The sequence below is a fragment of the Camelus dromedarius genome, chromosome 7 (genome assembly GCF_036321535.1).
Source record: "Camelus dromedarius isolate mCamDro1 chromosome 7, mCamDro1.pat, whole genome shotgun sequence".
Classification (NCBI taxonomy): Eukaryota; Metazoa; Chordata; class Mammalia; order Artiodactyla; family Camelidae; genus Camelus; species Camelus dromedarius.
The window spans coordinates 65,070,426-65,089,432 of record NC_087442.1 but is presented as its reverse complement, the minus strand read 5'-3'; the positions used below and the strand labels follow the sequence as shown (position 1 = coordinate 65,089,432).

Below are 19,007 nucleotides of genomic sequence, written 5' to 3'. Positions count from 1 at the left end.
TTTTTTTTAACATTTTTTTATAGGAGTGGATGGAATCTTGGGAGCATTCTCAGGAGCTGAGAGTCACCCTGGGAACCCCACTCACCCCGAAGCAGTTTCAGGAGACAGGGCCTCGCGGTCCTTTAGAGGAACTAGACAGCCAGGCAAGGGGCCACCTATCCTCGATCGGATCCTTGAACTCAAGTAGCAAACCGGCAGTGGAGGTGGTGCTTGCCACCAGTCCTCACCCTTCTCTGGAGTTGTCTCTGGGAGCCAGCCCCCGGGCCTCAGTCGGGAGGGCACAGCCCCTCAGCTCCCAGTTCTCCCTCAGATCTCTACTATTACACACCCAAGCCTCATGTGGCTGGAGACCGGCCAGAGACCAAGAATGAGGAGGTGCCCCGCATCACTCCGGGCGTGTCAGTGTCGGGCCCCTCTGCAGACCGCACCACAGCGCTCAGCCCCTAGCCGGGTTCCTGCCGCAGCAGCCCTAGCACACGGACCCGCGGCTCGGTGCACCGCCATGCAGAATGGGCCGCAAGCACACGATGGTGCGCCTGGACACTGCGCGTCTGCCGCACCGCTGGGTGCGCTAGCTTGCGGAGGTTCTGGTTCCATATTCCGCTGCGCACCCCCCGGGGGCCTACCGCAGGCGCGGGCAGTGGGGTGGTGAGAAGACAGAAGCTCCGGCCCGATCGGCAGCCCCCACTCAGCCCCACAGGAGGCATCTCCAGAGTCCAGTGCATGCCAATAGACTATGACGGAACCGTCAGACTCATGCATCTGGAAGACAGGGGTGAGGATGGGGTCACAACTCAGCTGACCTTTGCTGAGCTCTGTGCTAACTACTCCGCATATACCCCTGTTAGCCTTAGCCCATTTAATCCTCAGAACCACCCTGGGACGTAGGCACTACTTTTATCCCCATTTTACAAAGGAGGACACTGAGACTCTGAGAAGTCAAATTACCCAAGGACATGAAGCTAGTAAAGGGGCAGACATTGGAGATGGCACTTGAGAACTGAAAAACAAGGAAGGAGAAAAGATGAGAAACAAAGAAGAGGGGGCTAAGCACATGAAAAGTTTGGAAATGTTTAGAGGTAAGGGGGAAAGGTCTAGGGCCCTTGGGGAGGAGTTGAGAAGACTCTAGTTGGGGAGGGTAGGAAGATCCTCTTCTTACCTATATTCCTCGATGTAGGTGAGTACCAGCAATACTCGGAAAGGGTGGACACACCAGTGGACCTGGAGGGCGGTGAGTCAGAGTAGGGAGAAGTGGTCAGAGCAGGGGACACGAGGACTCAGAAGTGTGGAAATTCAGACGGTTAGACAAGGCCTCTTCCCCGGGGTTTGGAGAGGAAGGGCTGGGTGAGGGCTGGTTTCAGCAGCACCACTCCCAACTCCGTGGCTCACCTGGGTGATAAGTGGGGAGCTCACTCCAGCGCCCTTCTCAGCATGGAGCTCGCACTGGGTCAAGGGCACACCCTCAGGAGCAGCGCTGAGAAGCTGGGCATTGGGTCCACGGACTATGCCAAAAGGTATGAGGTTGCGGACGGCCTCTGCAGCACACTGAGGCTGTTGCACAAGGCAGCCCTCGAGCCTCGAAGGAGAATGGAGCGCCCCCTGTGGAACATCCTAGGGGAGAGACGCCCGAATCACCAGGCTCACGGGAAACAGACAACAGCGGAGATTCCTATGGGGGTTGGGGGTGCTGTTATGAGGCACTGGGAGAGACCCCTGAGTCTGGATCATGATGGGATGGGGGGGGTCACGTGGTGCGGGGAGGGTATCGTGGAGCAGGCAAGGGGAACCCCAGGGCTGAGTCACAAGGCGATGCGGGGAATACCGGAGGAGGAACGGCGATGGCACAGGCCACAGTGGCCCAAAAAGCCCAAGCCTAGGTGGGATGAAGCAAGGTAGCCCCCAGGCCCTATCTCCCTATGCTAGGCTCCCCGAAGACCCGGGGCCGCCCCAAATCGGCTTACCTGTTTCTGGAAGCTGTCTCTGAATCCGCCACCACCACACAGACGATGCACGCACGGCCGTTGGGTGGGCGACCGTTAGACGGGGCACCTTTAGGGGCACTGTTAGACCGGGGCGGTCCTTAGACTGGGGCAGCCCCGGTGGGACTAGGAAGCCCTGGAGCTGCGGGGTCCGAGCTATGGCTGAGGCGATGGCAGACAAAGGCTCCGTGAGCTTAAGCTCAGCGGAGGGTGCACTAGAGCGGGGATAGACCGTTCAGATCCGTGTCCGGATCCGTGGGCCAGCTCGGAGCCACCCGGCACCCGCCCACCGCGGGGGCGCTCAAGATGGTCAGGGAAGCCGCGTCTGTGCGCTAGGGCGGAGAACTCCACCTGCACCGCGCCCACGCGGACGCACTCTCACACTCTGAAGCTGGGGGAAAGGGTTTCGATGGGTGGTGCAAAGCCCAAGAACAAGAAGTGACTTTGGGAACTGCTAATGCGTGTAGTAAGTCTCTTACATTGAGTTACCCACTTAAATGGAAAAACCAGAATTGGTTCAGGCCCTGGGGAAAGGTGCTGCTAGATAAATGAGCCGTTTTGAGAATTTCAGGAGGAAGAAATGGACTAAATAACAATGCTGAGGCTACGCTTGAAAGTCAAATTGCTTAAAAGTCAAAACAGTTTAAAATAAGAAACAGATTTGAAGAGCATTTGTGCAACAATATTTCTGGCCCCTCTGGTCAGGCCACTTCTAGGCACAGTCGGTATCACGGGTGTCATATGAGAGGCTGGGAGGGGAAGTCTAACCGAATCTCCTCTCCCAGACCTACCTGCTCTGATCTGGCCAAGCCCCGACTGAGATGTGGGCCATTCCCTGGGCTTGCCACCAGAGCTGTTCTCATTAGCAGAGAGGGGAAGTGAGGCTGAAGGAATTTTGAGTTCAGTGTGAGGTTTAGGAAACACAAGTTGAAAGAGAATGAATTTAAGGGAACACCAACTATGAGGCAATAAAGTTAGGGATGGGGAGGCAAAGGTTTGGGAAGATTTTGTTGGGAGGTGAATTTTGGAAGGAATCAGGTTCAGGAAACTGTTGTGGGGAAGTGAGGAGGCGCCTAAGAATCTGCTAGTAAATTCTTGTGTCGTTAATGGATTTTGGGGGACTAGGTTTTTGTTTTGTTTTTTTCTTCTCAGTGGATTTTTCTTGATTATAAAGGGATACAAAGACATTGTAGAAACCTTATAAATGGAGGAGTGTAGGAAAGAAACATATCCACCATTACAGTTATTTTTTTCCCACTGTTACAATTTTGGCCTTTTCCTTTTCTTCAACACCTATTGATTTACATATCTGAGATCATACCTGATGTAATTTTTTTTTGTATCCTGTTTCTTTCATTTAACATATCATAAGTATTTTCCTATGCTATTGTAAATTGTTCCTTAAGATTACCTTCAATCATAGGATAATACTCCATCACATAGCTCGCACACAATTAGCCATCTGTTCTCATTTTGTTAGGCCTATGATTTCAATATTCTGCAGTTATAAATGACATTACAGGAAATATTTTAGAGAATATATTTTTATTTTCATTTCAAAAAAACCCTAAATATTGTGTTTCTCCTAAGTAACAAGTAACATGCTAGATGCTATAGAATGCAAAGACCGTCCTTTTTATAAAGGAAGCCAGTCACATCTTTAGGGAAATAAATATGCTCTCTTGTGTGTGTGTAATTTCTAAACAGTCCAAAGGATAAATAAATGTGACTTAATTCAACACCCACTTTGGTAAGAGTTTTTGTCATGAATGGATATTGAACTTTATCAGATGCTTTTTCTGCATCTATTGAGATGATCATGTGACTTTTGTCCTCTCTTTTGTTGATGTGGTGTACCAGAAGCTAGAAAGAGAAAAATTCCCATATATATCACTTACATGTAGAATTTTCAAAATAACACAGATGAGCTAATTTAAAAACCAGAACCAGACTCACACACACAGAAAACAAACTTATGGTTACTAGGAGGGAAAGTGGGTAGGGAGGGATAAAATGGGAGTTTGGGATTTGCAGATACTAACACTATATATAAAATAGATAAACAACAAGGTCCTACTGTATAGCACAGGGAATAGAATTCAGTATCTTATAATAACCTATAATGAAGAAGAATAGGAAAAGGGATATATAAATATATGTATAACTGAATCACTATCATATATACCAGAAACTAATCAATTGAAAATTGACATGTCAACTACAAATAAAAAAATAAAATGAACAAAAGATAAAATGTCTGAAAACCCTAATATTTAAACCAAATTTGAATTTTCTAGCAGGGATTATGTTTCATATGAGATTGTGGGTTGAAGATGATAAGGACTCCCATCACTTGCTCGAAATTCTCATCAGAAAATCAGAGTTGCTTTGTAGACTACATAGGAGAATGGTGTTTTAAAATAATTTTCTAGTGTCACATGTGTACAAGGATACACACACACACAACACACACATACACACACAAAATATCCAAACATCAAATCCCTACTTTTAGCATATACTGTACTAAGCGCTTTCATAAAAATGATCTCATTTTATACTCATAACAATCCTGCAACCTATTCATTATTCCCCTTAATTTATATTGAGAAAACTGACAACTTAAAGAATTTAAACTGCTGTACAAGAGGGGCTGAGATTCAAGTTAGTCAGTCTTCAAAAACTAAATTTTCCCTATCACAAAAATAAATACAGAAATAAAACCGTCTAAAGCAAATTTTCCATTACCCAGTCTAGTACAGAGATGCAAGGAGACAGTGGGGACCAAAACAGGTTTTTCTTTTTTTGAATCAGTGACAACCACTTGATCAGTGGAGGAGGAAAATGCACTCTCTTTGAAGCAGGATTTTATTTGGGGGCCATTATCACAGAACAGGTTAGAGAATATTAGAATTCTTAAAGCAGTCTCTTACACATAACAGTGAAAGGTCAAATGTGAACTTTCCAATGAAGAATATGAATTCAATCCTCAAAGCTCTGAGCTGGTATTACCGTCAGGGAGATACGAAGAACAGCAATTGATTTCTTCTCTTCTTCAATCATCAGGGCACGTATTAAGAACCAGTAGAAACAGGACTACCACCTTGTATTTTCCTACTGCCTATCTCTTCGAGAGCTTTATAGATTTTTAAAATTATAATTAGTCCTCTTACTCTCTCTGGGAGCTAGAGGCTCTGTATCATTCCAAATCTACAAAAAATTTAGCCAAGACAGCTCAGAATCACATGGCATCTGAATAAAGGCTAAGTAATTAGGGCAGCCATGAGAATGGTGATTAACAGCTCTGAAGTCAGGCCCATCTGAGTCTGAATCTAGTCTCTGCTCTTCAGCGTTGAGTGAGTTTCTAAATGTGTTTGTGCCTTGCCTCCCATGTCTTTATATGGGATAATAAGAGATGCTACTTCATAACATTGTCGTGAGGATCAAGGGAGTTAACAAGCGTGAAATGCTTGGCAGATTTCTGTTTTACACTGAGAGCACAATGGGCGTTAGTGGGTAAGCATCCTCACAGCAATAAAAATAATTTGGTAGCAAACATCCATATTTCTAATTAAATGCATTACTCTAGTCAGAATACTTGCCACTTAACAGACACACCTGTTATATGCCTGGATACAAAATTATTGGTGTGAAAGAGTACTTTTTCTCTCCTTGCACCCAAAATATTAATTATGAAAAGTAATTAATTACTACAGAATTCTTACTGAGCTGCAACATAAAATGCCCATTGGCAATGCCTAATGTTTTAGAAATGACTCATTATGATAACTGCCAAATTTAATTTATACTTCATTTTCAACCTTTTAATGAACCATTGAGAATGATTAGCAAGCAGTTTTCTTTGATTTCATGAATGTTATTTTTTCCTGTCAAGTACACTTTCAAAGCCTCCTCTTCTAGGCATACTGTGAGAAGGGAAATTTGTGTAACTAGCAAATGAATAACAGAGTTATATGTCAACTTTTATATGTCTAATGCATTATTATGCATTTTATTCATTTTTTTTTTACTTTTTAAAATTTACTAATACTGAGAATAAGTGGCTGTTTTTACTCTTTTCTTGTTTACTCCGTGTCTGTGAATATATTTAAAGATTGTGTAATTATTTCAGGGAATAAATGTCATCTTAATTTGCCTTCAAGGTTATTTGACCAGTAAAAGTATCCTGCCATTCAACAAAAGGGCAAAAAATTCTGAGAGCTTACAGTGTATGTGGTGCTATATGTGAAAGAGAGAGAAAAAAACAAACAAACCTGTCTTTCTTCAATTATTCTTAACTAGTATGAGCTCACTAAACTCTATAACAACGAATAATTATTACTGTGTCACAACTGACAGAGTTTACCTCTTTATGTGTAATCCTGCCATGCTAGACTGTGGAAACTCTGAGATAAAGACCTAATAAGAAATTGATGATTACAAGTTGCTTAATAAGAGATAATCTTGACTGAAGAAATGCTTAATGGTTAGTGGATGGACTTATGGATAGATGAATGGATGAATGGTTGGGTAGCATGAGACAATGGAAAGTGTGCCCCTCCTGTACCATTACGTAATTTTATTCAAATCACGAAATTACTAAACGTCAGTTGCCTCTTCTGCTAAATGGTAATATTAGACTAGATGATATCTCTCCTGTTAGTCTAAGACCCTCCAGCCTTCTGGCACATCCAGCTGGACCAACTCAGCTCCATCTGCATAGGTAGTCCAGTTTCACATGAGAGCAGGTCTACCTTATACTGAGTAATATCATGGACCACTAGGTTATGGTTCTTTTACCAAAAGTCAGCTCCAGCTCTAATCCCAGTTTTCAGATTTTGCCAAAGATTCTTAAGGAATTCTTTTTTTCTTTTCCTTTATAATTCCTCTGTCCCTACCCAACTCTTGTCTTGCAGTCTCCTCTGCCCGAGATTTCTACCCTCAGGTCTCAGCTTCCCCATTTGTACTCCATAGGCACCTGCTATTGAGTTTGTATGTTTACTTCTGGCTTTGGGGGACACACTGGATTGGAATCTCTGTATGTTTTGCTAATAGCATTTATACTCCACCTGTGCATTCTTCCTCTCTTAAGGGGACAAGGATATGCCCTTATTAGTGCATATCATTGTGGGGTAATTTAATCTGTAATTTAATCTGATGACTGTCAAATGTGAACATGTATAAGAAACTGTATATGACTCAAATGTTGGTAGAACTCTTTTATAATTACAACATTTTTCATTGAGAGTCATGCAGTATCATAATTAAAAATGTTTTAGAAATAAAAGCTGCTTTGATGTAGATACCAGGAGTAACTGGAGAAGCCCCACTCCTGGCCATTGAGCTATTGTCCTAAAATCCTCTACATCATCTGAAATAATATGAAAATACATTTGAAACCATAGATTGACCCTGAATTCTCAGTTGTCATCCATGCCAGCTAATGAAACAGGCATTTTTGAGCCTGGAGGTTCAAAAAATAATAAAGGAAGAGCAACTATGTATAAACCAAAGTAGTCCTTTGTTCCATTTCAGTCCCTCTAATGATACTAAGAAAAGGCATTACAAATTCTTAGTGAGAAAGACTGGATGAAAAATAATGGTTCCTCCTGATTCTAAGCATACTACCTCAAAAGATTTGGTCTACTTCAATGCAAGACTGCTCTATCATGTGATTGCGTTATCTCAGTTCTTTGAACAACTGGGTTCTTGTCTTGAAATCAGTGTCCATATTCTCGTCACTGGATGCATCCTGTTGAGTAGCTTTATATGCCCCATTAGCCTAGAATGTAACCAAATTTCTACTTCATCTTTCTTAGACAGGCAATCCAGATATTTGGTCTAGTTTGCTCTTTGTTAATGTTACTCACGTCCTTCCTGCTTTTTGCCATGCACGCTAGACTCATATTTGGGCTTGGATCATTATGTTCCTGTGTCTAAGTTAATTGCCCCCTCCCTTCACCCAGTCTTGTGAGAATCTGCCAAAATTCCCTGGACTTGCTATTTTGTCTGAGCTGTGATGCCCCTATGATTCAGGTTTAAGGTTTAATTTCTTTTTATAGAAGGTTAGTCATTTTGGGGAAACAAAGCTAATATCCCTTCTTTATTTTGTTGATCCATTCTTCATGAATATTTGTTTGGTATCCTCCACGTGCCAGTGATTCTTTTATTTGGGCACTGGGATAAATGGGATAAAAGAGGAGAACTTGCACAATGGTAGGAGGCATGAATATGTAAACCACCATTATCAATTTATGTAATGCATAATAAGCACCTGTTCTGGGCTAGACAATACATTTGGCACTGTGGACACAAAAAGAGTAAAATGGTTTCTGCCTCTAAAGGATTTATGGGAGAAATAGACATGAAAACAGATCATTTAATACCATGTGGCCTATCTAGTAATAGAATTAAAGAGGTAATGTGGGAGCATGGATAGATGTAAGTTGACCCTGATGAGGCAGGAAGGAGCTTGCGTGGTATATTAAGGGGATTGGCTTTAAAGAGAGGTGGTAAAGCACAGCTGTTTATTAACAAGGGAGCTAGGCATTGGTTCTTTGAATTTAAATCGCTTTCTCCCTTTGCTGAATCAGTGACCCCAAGTGTGTGATCTCTCTGAGTGCTGGTTGATGCAGCTATGAAATGTAGATTAAAACAGAACTTATGTGAGGAGGAAGTGAAATAATTCAGATACTTAGCTGAATACCTGGCACATAGTTTATGTTAAATAAGCATTTGTCACTATTACTCTATAGGCAATGAGAGAATTCAAGAGGATTTTAAGCAGGGGAATGATGTGGCCAAAACTCTGTTGGAGATAGAGAATAGTCAAAATCGTAAGCTTAAATAAACCCGCTGGCAGCGTCTAGCAGGAGCGGATTCTTGTAGAAGCAGCTTAGGCTGGAGTTAGAAATTATGGATAAATAAGGCTCTAAATATAGTGTGAATGGGGTCACGCAGGGATTGTGTGTGGAGGGGATAAATCAGTTGGCTGAAGATGCAATTGTGTGCAGTACAAAAATGTAAGGGGTAATATCAAAGAAAGAAATATCTATGATGGAGACAAAGTAGGAATGGTCATAGAGGTGTTTGGTAATAAGCAGCACATTGGAGGCTTTCTCCTCCTGGAAATGTCATGGAAAAGGCTTCCCAGAGTGAGCCAAAGAGCTGCATGTTGGGAAAGGAGTATCAGCTCACCAGTTTCACAAGGTGGGAAAATGCATTATGTGAAGAGAGAGTAGTAAGTCCCAACACTGATGATCTCACGGAGGCTAAAATACATGAAGCAGTCGGTAGTGACGTAAAACAGTACAATCAATATCTTAATAAAATATTATAGCAGAGAAGAGTTCTGATGTTTGAGATGGATCATTGGATAGGCTGAAAAAATGGTGGTGAGTATTCCAGTTGAGTGAGTCAGCAGAACCACATCTGGTGGCGAGAAGGATGACTTAAGGACCAGCCTGCAGCTGAGGGCTCCTTTGGGATAAGTCACTCTGTGTCTATCAGTAACTTAGGGATAAGGCTGAGCTGAAAGTTACTTCCTTAGTGCCATGAATTTCTAAAAGGTACTGAGCCTAACCATGTTCTTTCAATCAGTGAAAAATTAAATACCAACTTGATTAATATGAGATCTGGTTATGCTACTACAGAGAAGTACAACCAACATGTTTGCCTTTTTTTTTTTTTTTGAAGGATTTTCCAGAAAAGGAGAAGTCAACAGCAAAGGCCCTGGAAGATGTGAAGGCAAACTTCTACTGTGAATTATGTGACAAGCAGTATCACAAACATCAGGAGTTTGACAATCATATTAATTCTTACGATCATGCTCATAAACAGGTAAGTCAAAGTGAGAAGAATCTTTCATAATCCTGGATTTTTACCTTCAGAACAGAATGAATGCATTTGGCCTTATTTATCTGTATCTAAGATGCTGAGGTAAAACCATTTTTTATCTTTTTTTCTTGAAGGATGTGGTTTTTATTTAAATTTTAGGTGAAATGCTTTTTTCTTGAAGTAGCATAAAACCGGATTAATTTACAGATGATCCAGGAGTAGATTGACATTTATTTTAGAATTATATACATGGGGAAACCAGGACCCAGTAAAATTAGTGCCAGATTTAAGACCACCGAGCTAATTAGTAGAACTAGAACACTGGACCAGTACTAGGACAGAATCTATTATAGAGTTCTTTCAAGAATTCCAAGATTTGGGGAATACTTTGGGAAAAATAATTCTCGATAAAAGGTTACATTTTCCCAAAAATACCCTTTTAGGAGAGTCAAAGTGGTTATTTAATAAATGAATCATTGCAAGAAAAACTTGGACAAAGGGAAAGTTCAGGAATATGGCAGATATAAACATTTCACATTTCATGTATTTTTCTTAAAATGCCATATATATGTATGGTTTAGGTTTCTACATGCTGATGCTAATATTCTCTATTTCCATCAGTCTGTGAAAGAGGAGGTTATTGTTGTTCGCATCCTGTTAGATTTTATCCTTGCTGCATGAGGTATAAGAATATTGGCCCTTTAGGAATTAGGAGTGCTAAGTACCACTAAGAAAAAAATTCCACATGGCCAGAAGATTATTGCTAAGAGCTGAGAAAGTGCATACTCCTGATATATTGGATATGTGGATAAGTCTTGTATAATCTAGACTTAAAATGTTTACTCACAGTGAGTAGCAATTTTGACTCACAGCACTAATATTTTTTGAGCACCTTGGGAGTTACAAACTCAATTTCTATCTTTAAAGGTATGACAAGCATGTGTAATTGACTGGATGTCTCTGACAAGAGCAAGAGCAATGGGATAAATTGTTTAGGACTGTGATTCCCAAAGCTTAGTGGGCAGTCATCTCTTTAGAACCTGTTAATAATACGGATTCTCATACTCTCCTTTTAATCCAGTAGTTCTGAGGTGGAGTCCAGGAAGTTGCATTTTAAAATGATACAAAATAGAAAGTATATAAACTTTTCAAATATATATTAAGATGAACTATGTGGCTACCATCCAACACCAGCAACAATCAGTCTTGTTTCATTTATAGCCCCACCACTCACTCCCCAACCCTGGCTACCTTGTGCATTACTCTGAAGCAAATTCCAGACATTGTATCATTTCATCTGAAAGTATTTCAAGATGTATAATGATGCTTAACCTACCTAAAAATAGAGAGTAATATCCTGGTGTCAGTGGATGGCCTTATTTCCTCATTTGTCTCATAAATGATTTATAAATTTGGGTTTGTTGAAATCAGGACTCAAACATATCTCAATTTTGGTTGACAAGTCTTTAAGTTTCTTTTAACATATATTTAAACTATAGGTTTTCCACCCGCTATTTAAATTTTACTCCTTGCAATTTATTTGTTGAAAAACTGGATTGTTTCACACATTCAGGATTTTGCTGAATACAACCTAGTGTTCTGTTTTCATGTTTTCTCTGTCTTCTGCATATACTTTAAACTGGTTGTAACAAATAAAATCTGGTCAAATGCAGGTTCATTTTTTTTTCTCTACAAAAATATATTAGAGAGTGTCCTTCCATAAGCTGGTATATGATGTCTAATTGTCTTTCTTTTTATGACTTTAAGTTTGATCAGTGGGTTTAGGTACAGTTGGCTTCATCCATCATTAAGTACCCCACCAACCTTTTTCCACTAATGTTCTTGTAGCCATAGATGATCATTTCCTTAAATCCATTACTTCATTTGGAGTTGTGAAATGACTCTGATGTTATCACTCTTTCATCATTTATTAGATAGAGTATGTCTATGAAGATAAACTTCTCAAAGCATCACCCAAAGTGAACTTTATGTAGGTGTTCTTCAGACTGCATATTAAGAAAAAAATCACTCTGGGGATTCAGAGAAATAAGTGACCAGGCAAGGGCTCATGCGATAGCGATATTTGGTCTGTGCTTCCAACTTGCATAAGTAAATGTTGAAATAGAGGCTCAAGATGGGAGGGCATTCTTGAGAGTGGGAACACAAGAAACTAAGGTGAGGAAATGGAGACATATGAGGCTCTTTTGAACACTGTAGAAAATATTAGACTGCCAGGGGATGAATTCTCTATCTGCATTCCATAGCCTGCCTTACACTCTGGAATTCTGCCTCATCGATTTCTCTTTTTATCACCTTCTTCAATCTTATTTCCATTGGCTTTTCAACATGTTGATAAAACAGCCTTTCCTTAATCCTTACATTCCATACATTTGCCCATTTCTGTTTTTCTGTAGGCTTACTCGCCTTCTGACACTCCCAGACCTGCTCCTTGTTCAAACAATGATTGAGTTTCTACTACATGCTGCTGTGCTAGTTGTGGAATTTGATCCCTAACTTTGGGGAGTCTGTAATCTGCCTGGGGTGCCTATAGTCTAAATTAATCAATCTTTAAAATATGTTGATTTTTAAAATTGTATATCTAGGATACTAAGAGAACATAAAAAAAATTATTTAAGAAGAGATGACAAGTGAGCTAGCATTCTTGAAGAATGAATTAGAAGTTAACCATGTTACTATACCAAGAATGGTAGGTCCTTTATGGTAGAAAACCTATAATAAGGCATGGAGGGCAATTAGAAAGCATGACCCTGACATTTAGACCAATGGAACAGAATAGAGAGCCCAGAAATGAACCCACAAACTTTTGGTCAACTCATCTTTGACAAAGGAGGCAAGAATATACATTGGAATAAAGACAGTCTCTTCAGCAAATGGTGTTGGGAAAACTGGACAGCAGCATGTAAAACAATGAAGCTAGAACACTCCCTTACACCATATATAAAAATCAACTCAAAATGGATTAAAGACTTAAACATAAACAAGATACAATAAACCTCCTAGAGGAAAACATAGGCAAAACATTATCTGACATACATTTAAAAAATTTTCTCCTAGAAGAAATAAAAGCAAGAATAAACAAATGGGACCTAATGAAACTTACAAGCTTCTGCACAGCAAAGGAAACCAGAAATAAAACAAGAAGAAAACCTACGGAATGGGAGAAAATTTTTGCAAGTGAAACCGACAAAGGCTTGATCTCCAGAATATATAAGCAGCTCATACGACTCAATAAGAAAAAAATAAACAACCCAATCCAAAAATGGGCAGAAGACCTAAACAAGCAATTCTCCAAGGAAGACATACAAATGATCAAAAAGCACGTGAAAAAATGCTCCATATCACTAATTATCAGAGAAATGCAAATCAAAACTACAATGAGGTATCACCTCACACCAGTCAGAATGGCCATCATTCAAAAATCCACAAATGACAAATGCTGGAGAGGCTGTGGAGAAAGGGGAACCCTCCTACACTGCTGGTGGGAATGCAGTTTGGTGCAGCCACTATGGAAAACAGTGTGGAGATTCCTCAAAAGACTAGGAATAGACTTACCATATGACCCAGGAATCCCACTCCTGGGCTTGTATCCAGAAGGAAATCTACTTCAGGATGACACCTGCACCCCAATGTTCATAGCAGCACTATTTACAATAGCCAAAACATGGAAACAGCCTAAATGTCCATCAACAGGTGACTGGATAAAGAAGAGGTGGTATATTTATACAATGGGATACTACTCAGCCATAAAAACCGACAACATAATGCCATTTGCAGCAACATGGATGCTCCTAGAGAATGTCATTCTAAGTGAAGTAAGCCAGAAAGAGAAAGAAAAATACCATATGAGATTGCTCATATGTGGAATCTAAAAAACAAAAACAAAAACAAACAAACAAACAAAAACAAAGCATAAATAAAGGACAGAAATAGACTCACAGACAGAGAATACAGACTTGTGGTTACCAGGGGGGTGGAGGGTGGGAAGGGATAGACTGGGATTTCAAAATTGTAGAATAGATAAACAAGATTACACTGTATAGCACAGGGAAATATACACAAAATGTTATGATAACTCACAGAGAAAAAAATGTGACAATGAGTGTGTATATGTCCATGAATGACTGAAAAATTGTGCTGAACACTGGAATTTGACACAACATTGTAAAATGATTATAAATCAATAAAAAATGTTAAAAAAAACAAAAAAAGAAAGAAAGAAAGCATGACCCACACACACAGAAGCTGCAAAAGATTCACTGTGATCACTAAAGTCACCATCATTCTTTTGGGGAACTCTTAAAAATCTTTGAAACTATATCTCATTCCTCTTTCTTCTTTTGCAGTAGATCTTGTTCTCATTCTTCATTTTGCATTCTCTTTTCACCATTCAAATTTAATCTCACTCTTGATTCTTTGCCAGGGTCTGCTGAGTTGACTACCTGCATCCAGTATTTTCCCTGCTTCACACCAACCTATCCATTTACAACCAGATCAATCTTCCCAAACTACTACATTTAAATTATCACTTCCCTCCTTGAAAATCTTCAGTGGCTGATGACTGACTTCTAAAAAATTCTGAGATACTTAGTCTGTCATTCAAAATGTCCACAATTTGGCTCCTGCATCCATTTTCAGATTTATCTCCTGCAGCCCCATAATTTCCTTACAGTTTCTCAAAAGATGTGTTATGTGTTCCTACCTGCTCACATTGGATCATAATCTTCCCTCTGTCTGGGATGCTATTCCATCTTGTGGCTGTATTTCAACATATACTTCAGTAGATTTAATGCATAGACTGACAGCTTGTATCTGGGTATGAAAAAAGTTGAGATCTCATCATAAGCTGATCTAACAGTATTCAAACTCCTTTTGATTAACACTTGTTAATATTGTACAGAATTTTGTACATGCTGCCCACCTGGGAAACATCAGAATAATTAAATTTGCCATAGACCTAGTAAGACTACTTTCTTGGATAAATGTTGAACTGCTTCTCTCAGACAATTTATTTTGACCTAAAATATTTTGAAAATTGCCTAAATTTTAAATGAAGCTGAGTTTACAATTTCTGTTTTAAAGGAAACTGAATTTTATGTAGAAAAAAGGAAGTATGCACTAAAGTAAAATTTGCAGAAGTCTTTTTCTTTCCATATCCCAAAGCTAAATATGTCTATTTGGTTCTTGCTTCAGTAAGGGCTCTTCTTGATTGTCGTGCTGATTATAATGATAGTCAGTGGGGATTTGGATGAAAGTATTTCTTGGCCTGAGTAATATGAACAGTTGACAATTTTATTTTCCATGTGGATTCAGACAAAATACCTGGCCTCTTCTGTTGAACTTCAAACAATATTGTCTTATGTTGATACTGTACCATATGGTCTTTTGGTACACTTAGAAGTGAATCCAAATTCACATGGAATTAATTCTGTTACTCATTATTGGCTCAGAAGTAGAAACAGCGTAATCTGAGTTCTCCTCTCTACTTTTCTGCCCTCATTTATAATTACTCAGGAATCTTTGGTTTAATAAGTGATTTCTAAATCTTCTGTGTTGCCTCACATCTAAATAGCAGTACTATGTGTATAATTTATTTTATTGCAAAGATTATGTTATTCACAGATTTATTATCATTCTAGAAAAGCAAGCTAGCACAGAACTTTAAGAAATAAAATAATCTGAGATTCATAGCTTTAATTCCATTGGACATTTAATAATATTTTCTATAATTTAATAAAAAGTGAGCTATGTTTCTTGTAAAAAAGAGGTTACCAGTAACAAAGCTGACTTTTTTTCCTATTTCTTCAAAAGGGAAAAATAAATGAATTTCAAGCTTTGACAGCCCTATTCTATATGTAACTCATGTTTTTGGAAAGAACTCAATTGTTTTAGCTATTGCTTTGAACCTCTTAAAATTCTTTGTAAATGCTGAGCATTACTACTACTCAAACAGTTTGAATGTGTGTACAAATTACAATCACTTGGATAAGGAGAGCACTGTAACTATTAATATAGCTAACATGTCAGTAACAATTAATTCCTTCTCAGACTACCTATAAGTCATAATCTCTTTCTCAAGACTATCAGCTGCAAATGCATAATACTGAAATAAGTAATACATATCCTCACAAGCATCACAAGTCTCTCCTGCCCCAGAGACATTCTGGCTCATCTCAATTTAGAAAAAAACAAATGAGCCAGATCCCCATACAATTAACCCATAAAAATACCCTCAATAATAAAAAACAAATCCACTTCCAGATCCTCCACATGTGACACTTAATCCTTGTAATCTTACTTTGCTTCACAATAGTATTTCTTTTCACTCAGGAGGAGCTGCTCACTTCTCCAGCCTGGATTTGAACTCCAGCTCATTCATTCTTAAAATACTGTTTTGGGTTCTCCCCGTCTCTGTCTTCTCAGGATAAAATAAACAAAACGGAATTATACGTGTCATTTTGACGCCAGGGGGAAAAGACTCCCAAAGCTGGTAAATGAATTCAATCCAATTACCTCTTGGTTTGTTCCTACAATGTGATTTGTATTTTTTTCCAAATATTGCCTGATGATACATTTCAGCATAGTATGTTTAAGCTACTAGTCCTTTTAATGTGGCAATAAAACTTTAAAGTACAGTTGATTTGTAAGGTTGGCAAGATTGAAAAAGAAACATAAATGAGAGTGTCTGAAATGAACACTCTTTAGAAGCATAAAGGTTGGTAAAACAGAATAATACTTATCTCTTGCTGTATTTTGCATTCTATAAACCCAGGTTTCTAGCAGATTTTATGTTTATATATCCCTCCCTCCTGGGAATTACCCAGCAGTATTTGGAACCTCTATTAGCAAAGGAATACAAAGTAATCAGAATTGATTTTAGCTTCCTGATCATTAATTCAGCTCTTCTGAAATACTGCTTTCACCCTAACTAAGAGAACTGTTGATCTCAAGATTAGCTCCCAACCGAAAAATAAATTAAAAATCTACGTCTTGGCTCTTCCTGTCTTTCAGATGTGCCAAGTGCTTTCCTGCCTTAGTGCATTTGCAGTATCTTTCTCTTCCTGAGATGTTCTTTCAGGTGACTTTCAGTTTCTGATTGTTCTCTTCATTTGTGGCAGCTCAGTGTCACCTCTTCTGCAGGGTCTTTCTTTTGCACTAACTCAAATAGTCAGTTGCCATTTCTCCAAATCCTAACACCCTGTTGGTACTATCAGTGATGGTTGGAGTTAACTTGTTTCGGCTCTCTAGAACCAGTTGTTTAATATTCAAGAATTCCGTGAGCTGATTCTTAAAACATTGGTAACTTGAAATCAGCCATGGTGGGAGATCCCCAAACACTACAGATAGGACTTAATATGTTTTGTTTGATTTTTCTATGGAGTTGATATACCAGCATGCCATTGCTTAATACTCTGTTAAAAAATTTTTTTTTTTTTACTTTTTGAATTTTTTGCCCCTTGCCCCCTTCCCTGAGATTAACCCCACAAAGAGAAGAGCAGGGCATTGTTGGCTCCATTGGCCATATGTCCGCGTATTCCTAGAACTTACAGCAGTGTCTAGTACATAGTAATAACTCAATAAATACTTTAAAAATTAACAAGGAACTAAATAATCTGACATTTTAGAAGTTACCATACTCCTCTGTCCTACATCAATATATTCATTTGTCATTGATGAATCACTTCTTTTTTCCCTAGTTTTACTGAGAAATAATTAACACATACCACTGTATAAGTTTCAAGTGTACAGCATGATGATTTGACTTACATATATTGCAAAGGATTTCCACATTAGGTTCAGTTAACATCCATCATCTCTTATAGATACAATGAAAAGAAAAGAAAGAAAAAAGAAAAAGAACGTTTTCTCCTTGTGATAAGAACTCTTAGGATTCATTCTCTTAACAACTCTCCCATGTATCATACAGCACTGTTAACTATAGTCATAATGTTGTACATCTCTAGAATTTTTTAGCTTATAACTAGAAGTTTGTACCCTCCTCCAATTTCCCCTCCTTGACCCTTCACTTCTGATAACCACAGGTCTGGTCTGATCTCTTTTGCTGTGAGTTTTTGTTTGTTTGCTTGTTTGTTTGTTTTTAGATTCCACTGAGATCACACAGTATTTGTCTTTCTCTGTCTGATTTATTTTATTTAATATAATGCCTTCAAGTTCCATCTATGCTCTTACAAATTGTAGGAGTTCCTCACTTTTTAATCAGTGAACAATATTCTATTGTATATATACACCACAACTTCTTTATTCATTCATCCATTGGTGGATATTTAGGTTGTTTCCATGTCTTAGCTATTGTAAATAATACTGCTTTGAACATGGGGGTGCAGATATCTTTTCAAGTTAAAGTTTGTTTTTTTTTTTCATTTGGTTATATTCTTAGAAGTGGAATTGCTGGATCATATGATAGTTCTCTTTTTAATTTGTTGAGGACCCTCTATACTGTTTTCCATAGTAGTTGTACCAAGTTACAATCCCACGAACAGTACACAAGGTTTCCCTTTCTCCATATCCCTGCCAGCATTAGCTATCTCTTGTCTTTTTGGTGATGGCTGTTCTAACAGGCATGAGAATTTCATTGTGGTTTTAATTTGCATTTCTCTAGTGACTAGCAATGTTGAGCATTTTTCATGTACCTCTTGGCCTTTCATATTTCTTCTTTAGAGAAACATGTATTTAGTACCTTTGTCCATTTTTAAATTGACTTATATGTCTTTGTGCTGAGTTGTATGATTTCTTTATATATTTTGGATATTAAGCCCTCATCAGATATATGACTTGAAAATCTTTTTCCCATTTCATAGGCTATTTTTCACTTTGTTGATGGTTTCTTTTAATGAACAGAAGCTTTTAGTTTGATGTAGTCCCACTTTTTAATTTTTCACTTTGTTGTTTGTGTATTAGGTGTCATATACAAGACAGTCATTGCCAAAACCCACATCAAAGAGCTTATTACTTCTTAGATGTTTGATGGTTTCAGGTCTTATATTTAAGTCTAATCTGTTTCGAGTTAAATTTTGTGAGTGTTGTAAAACAGGGGTCCAGTTTCATTGTTTTACATGTGAATATTAATAACTATCCTAGCACCATTCATTGAAAAAACTGCTTTTTCTCCATTGAGTATTCTTGGCTCCTTTGTCAAATATTAGTTGACCATAT

The 19,007-nt window shown here is 38.8% G+C and overlaps 1 protein-coding gene across 1 annotated transcript in view; it reads left to right on the top strand.

Annotated features, from left to right (window-relative positions):
* ZNF804B (zinc finger protein 804B) overlaps positions 1 to 19,007 on the top strand; it is a 451,467-nt gene that overhangs the window by 356,918 nt on the left and 75,542 nt on the right. The window contains exon 2 of the mRNA XM_010978012.3: positions 9,675 to 9,818. Coding sequence (XP_010976314.2) covers positions 9,675 to 9,818 — 144 coding nt within the window. The remainder of the gene's footprint in view (positions 1 to 9,674; positions 9,819 to 19,007) is intronic.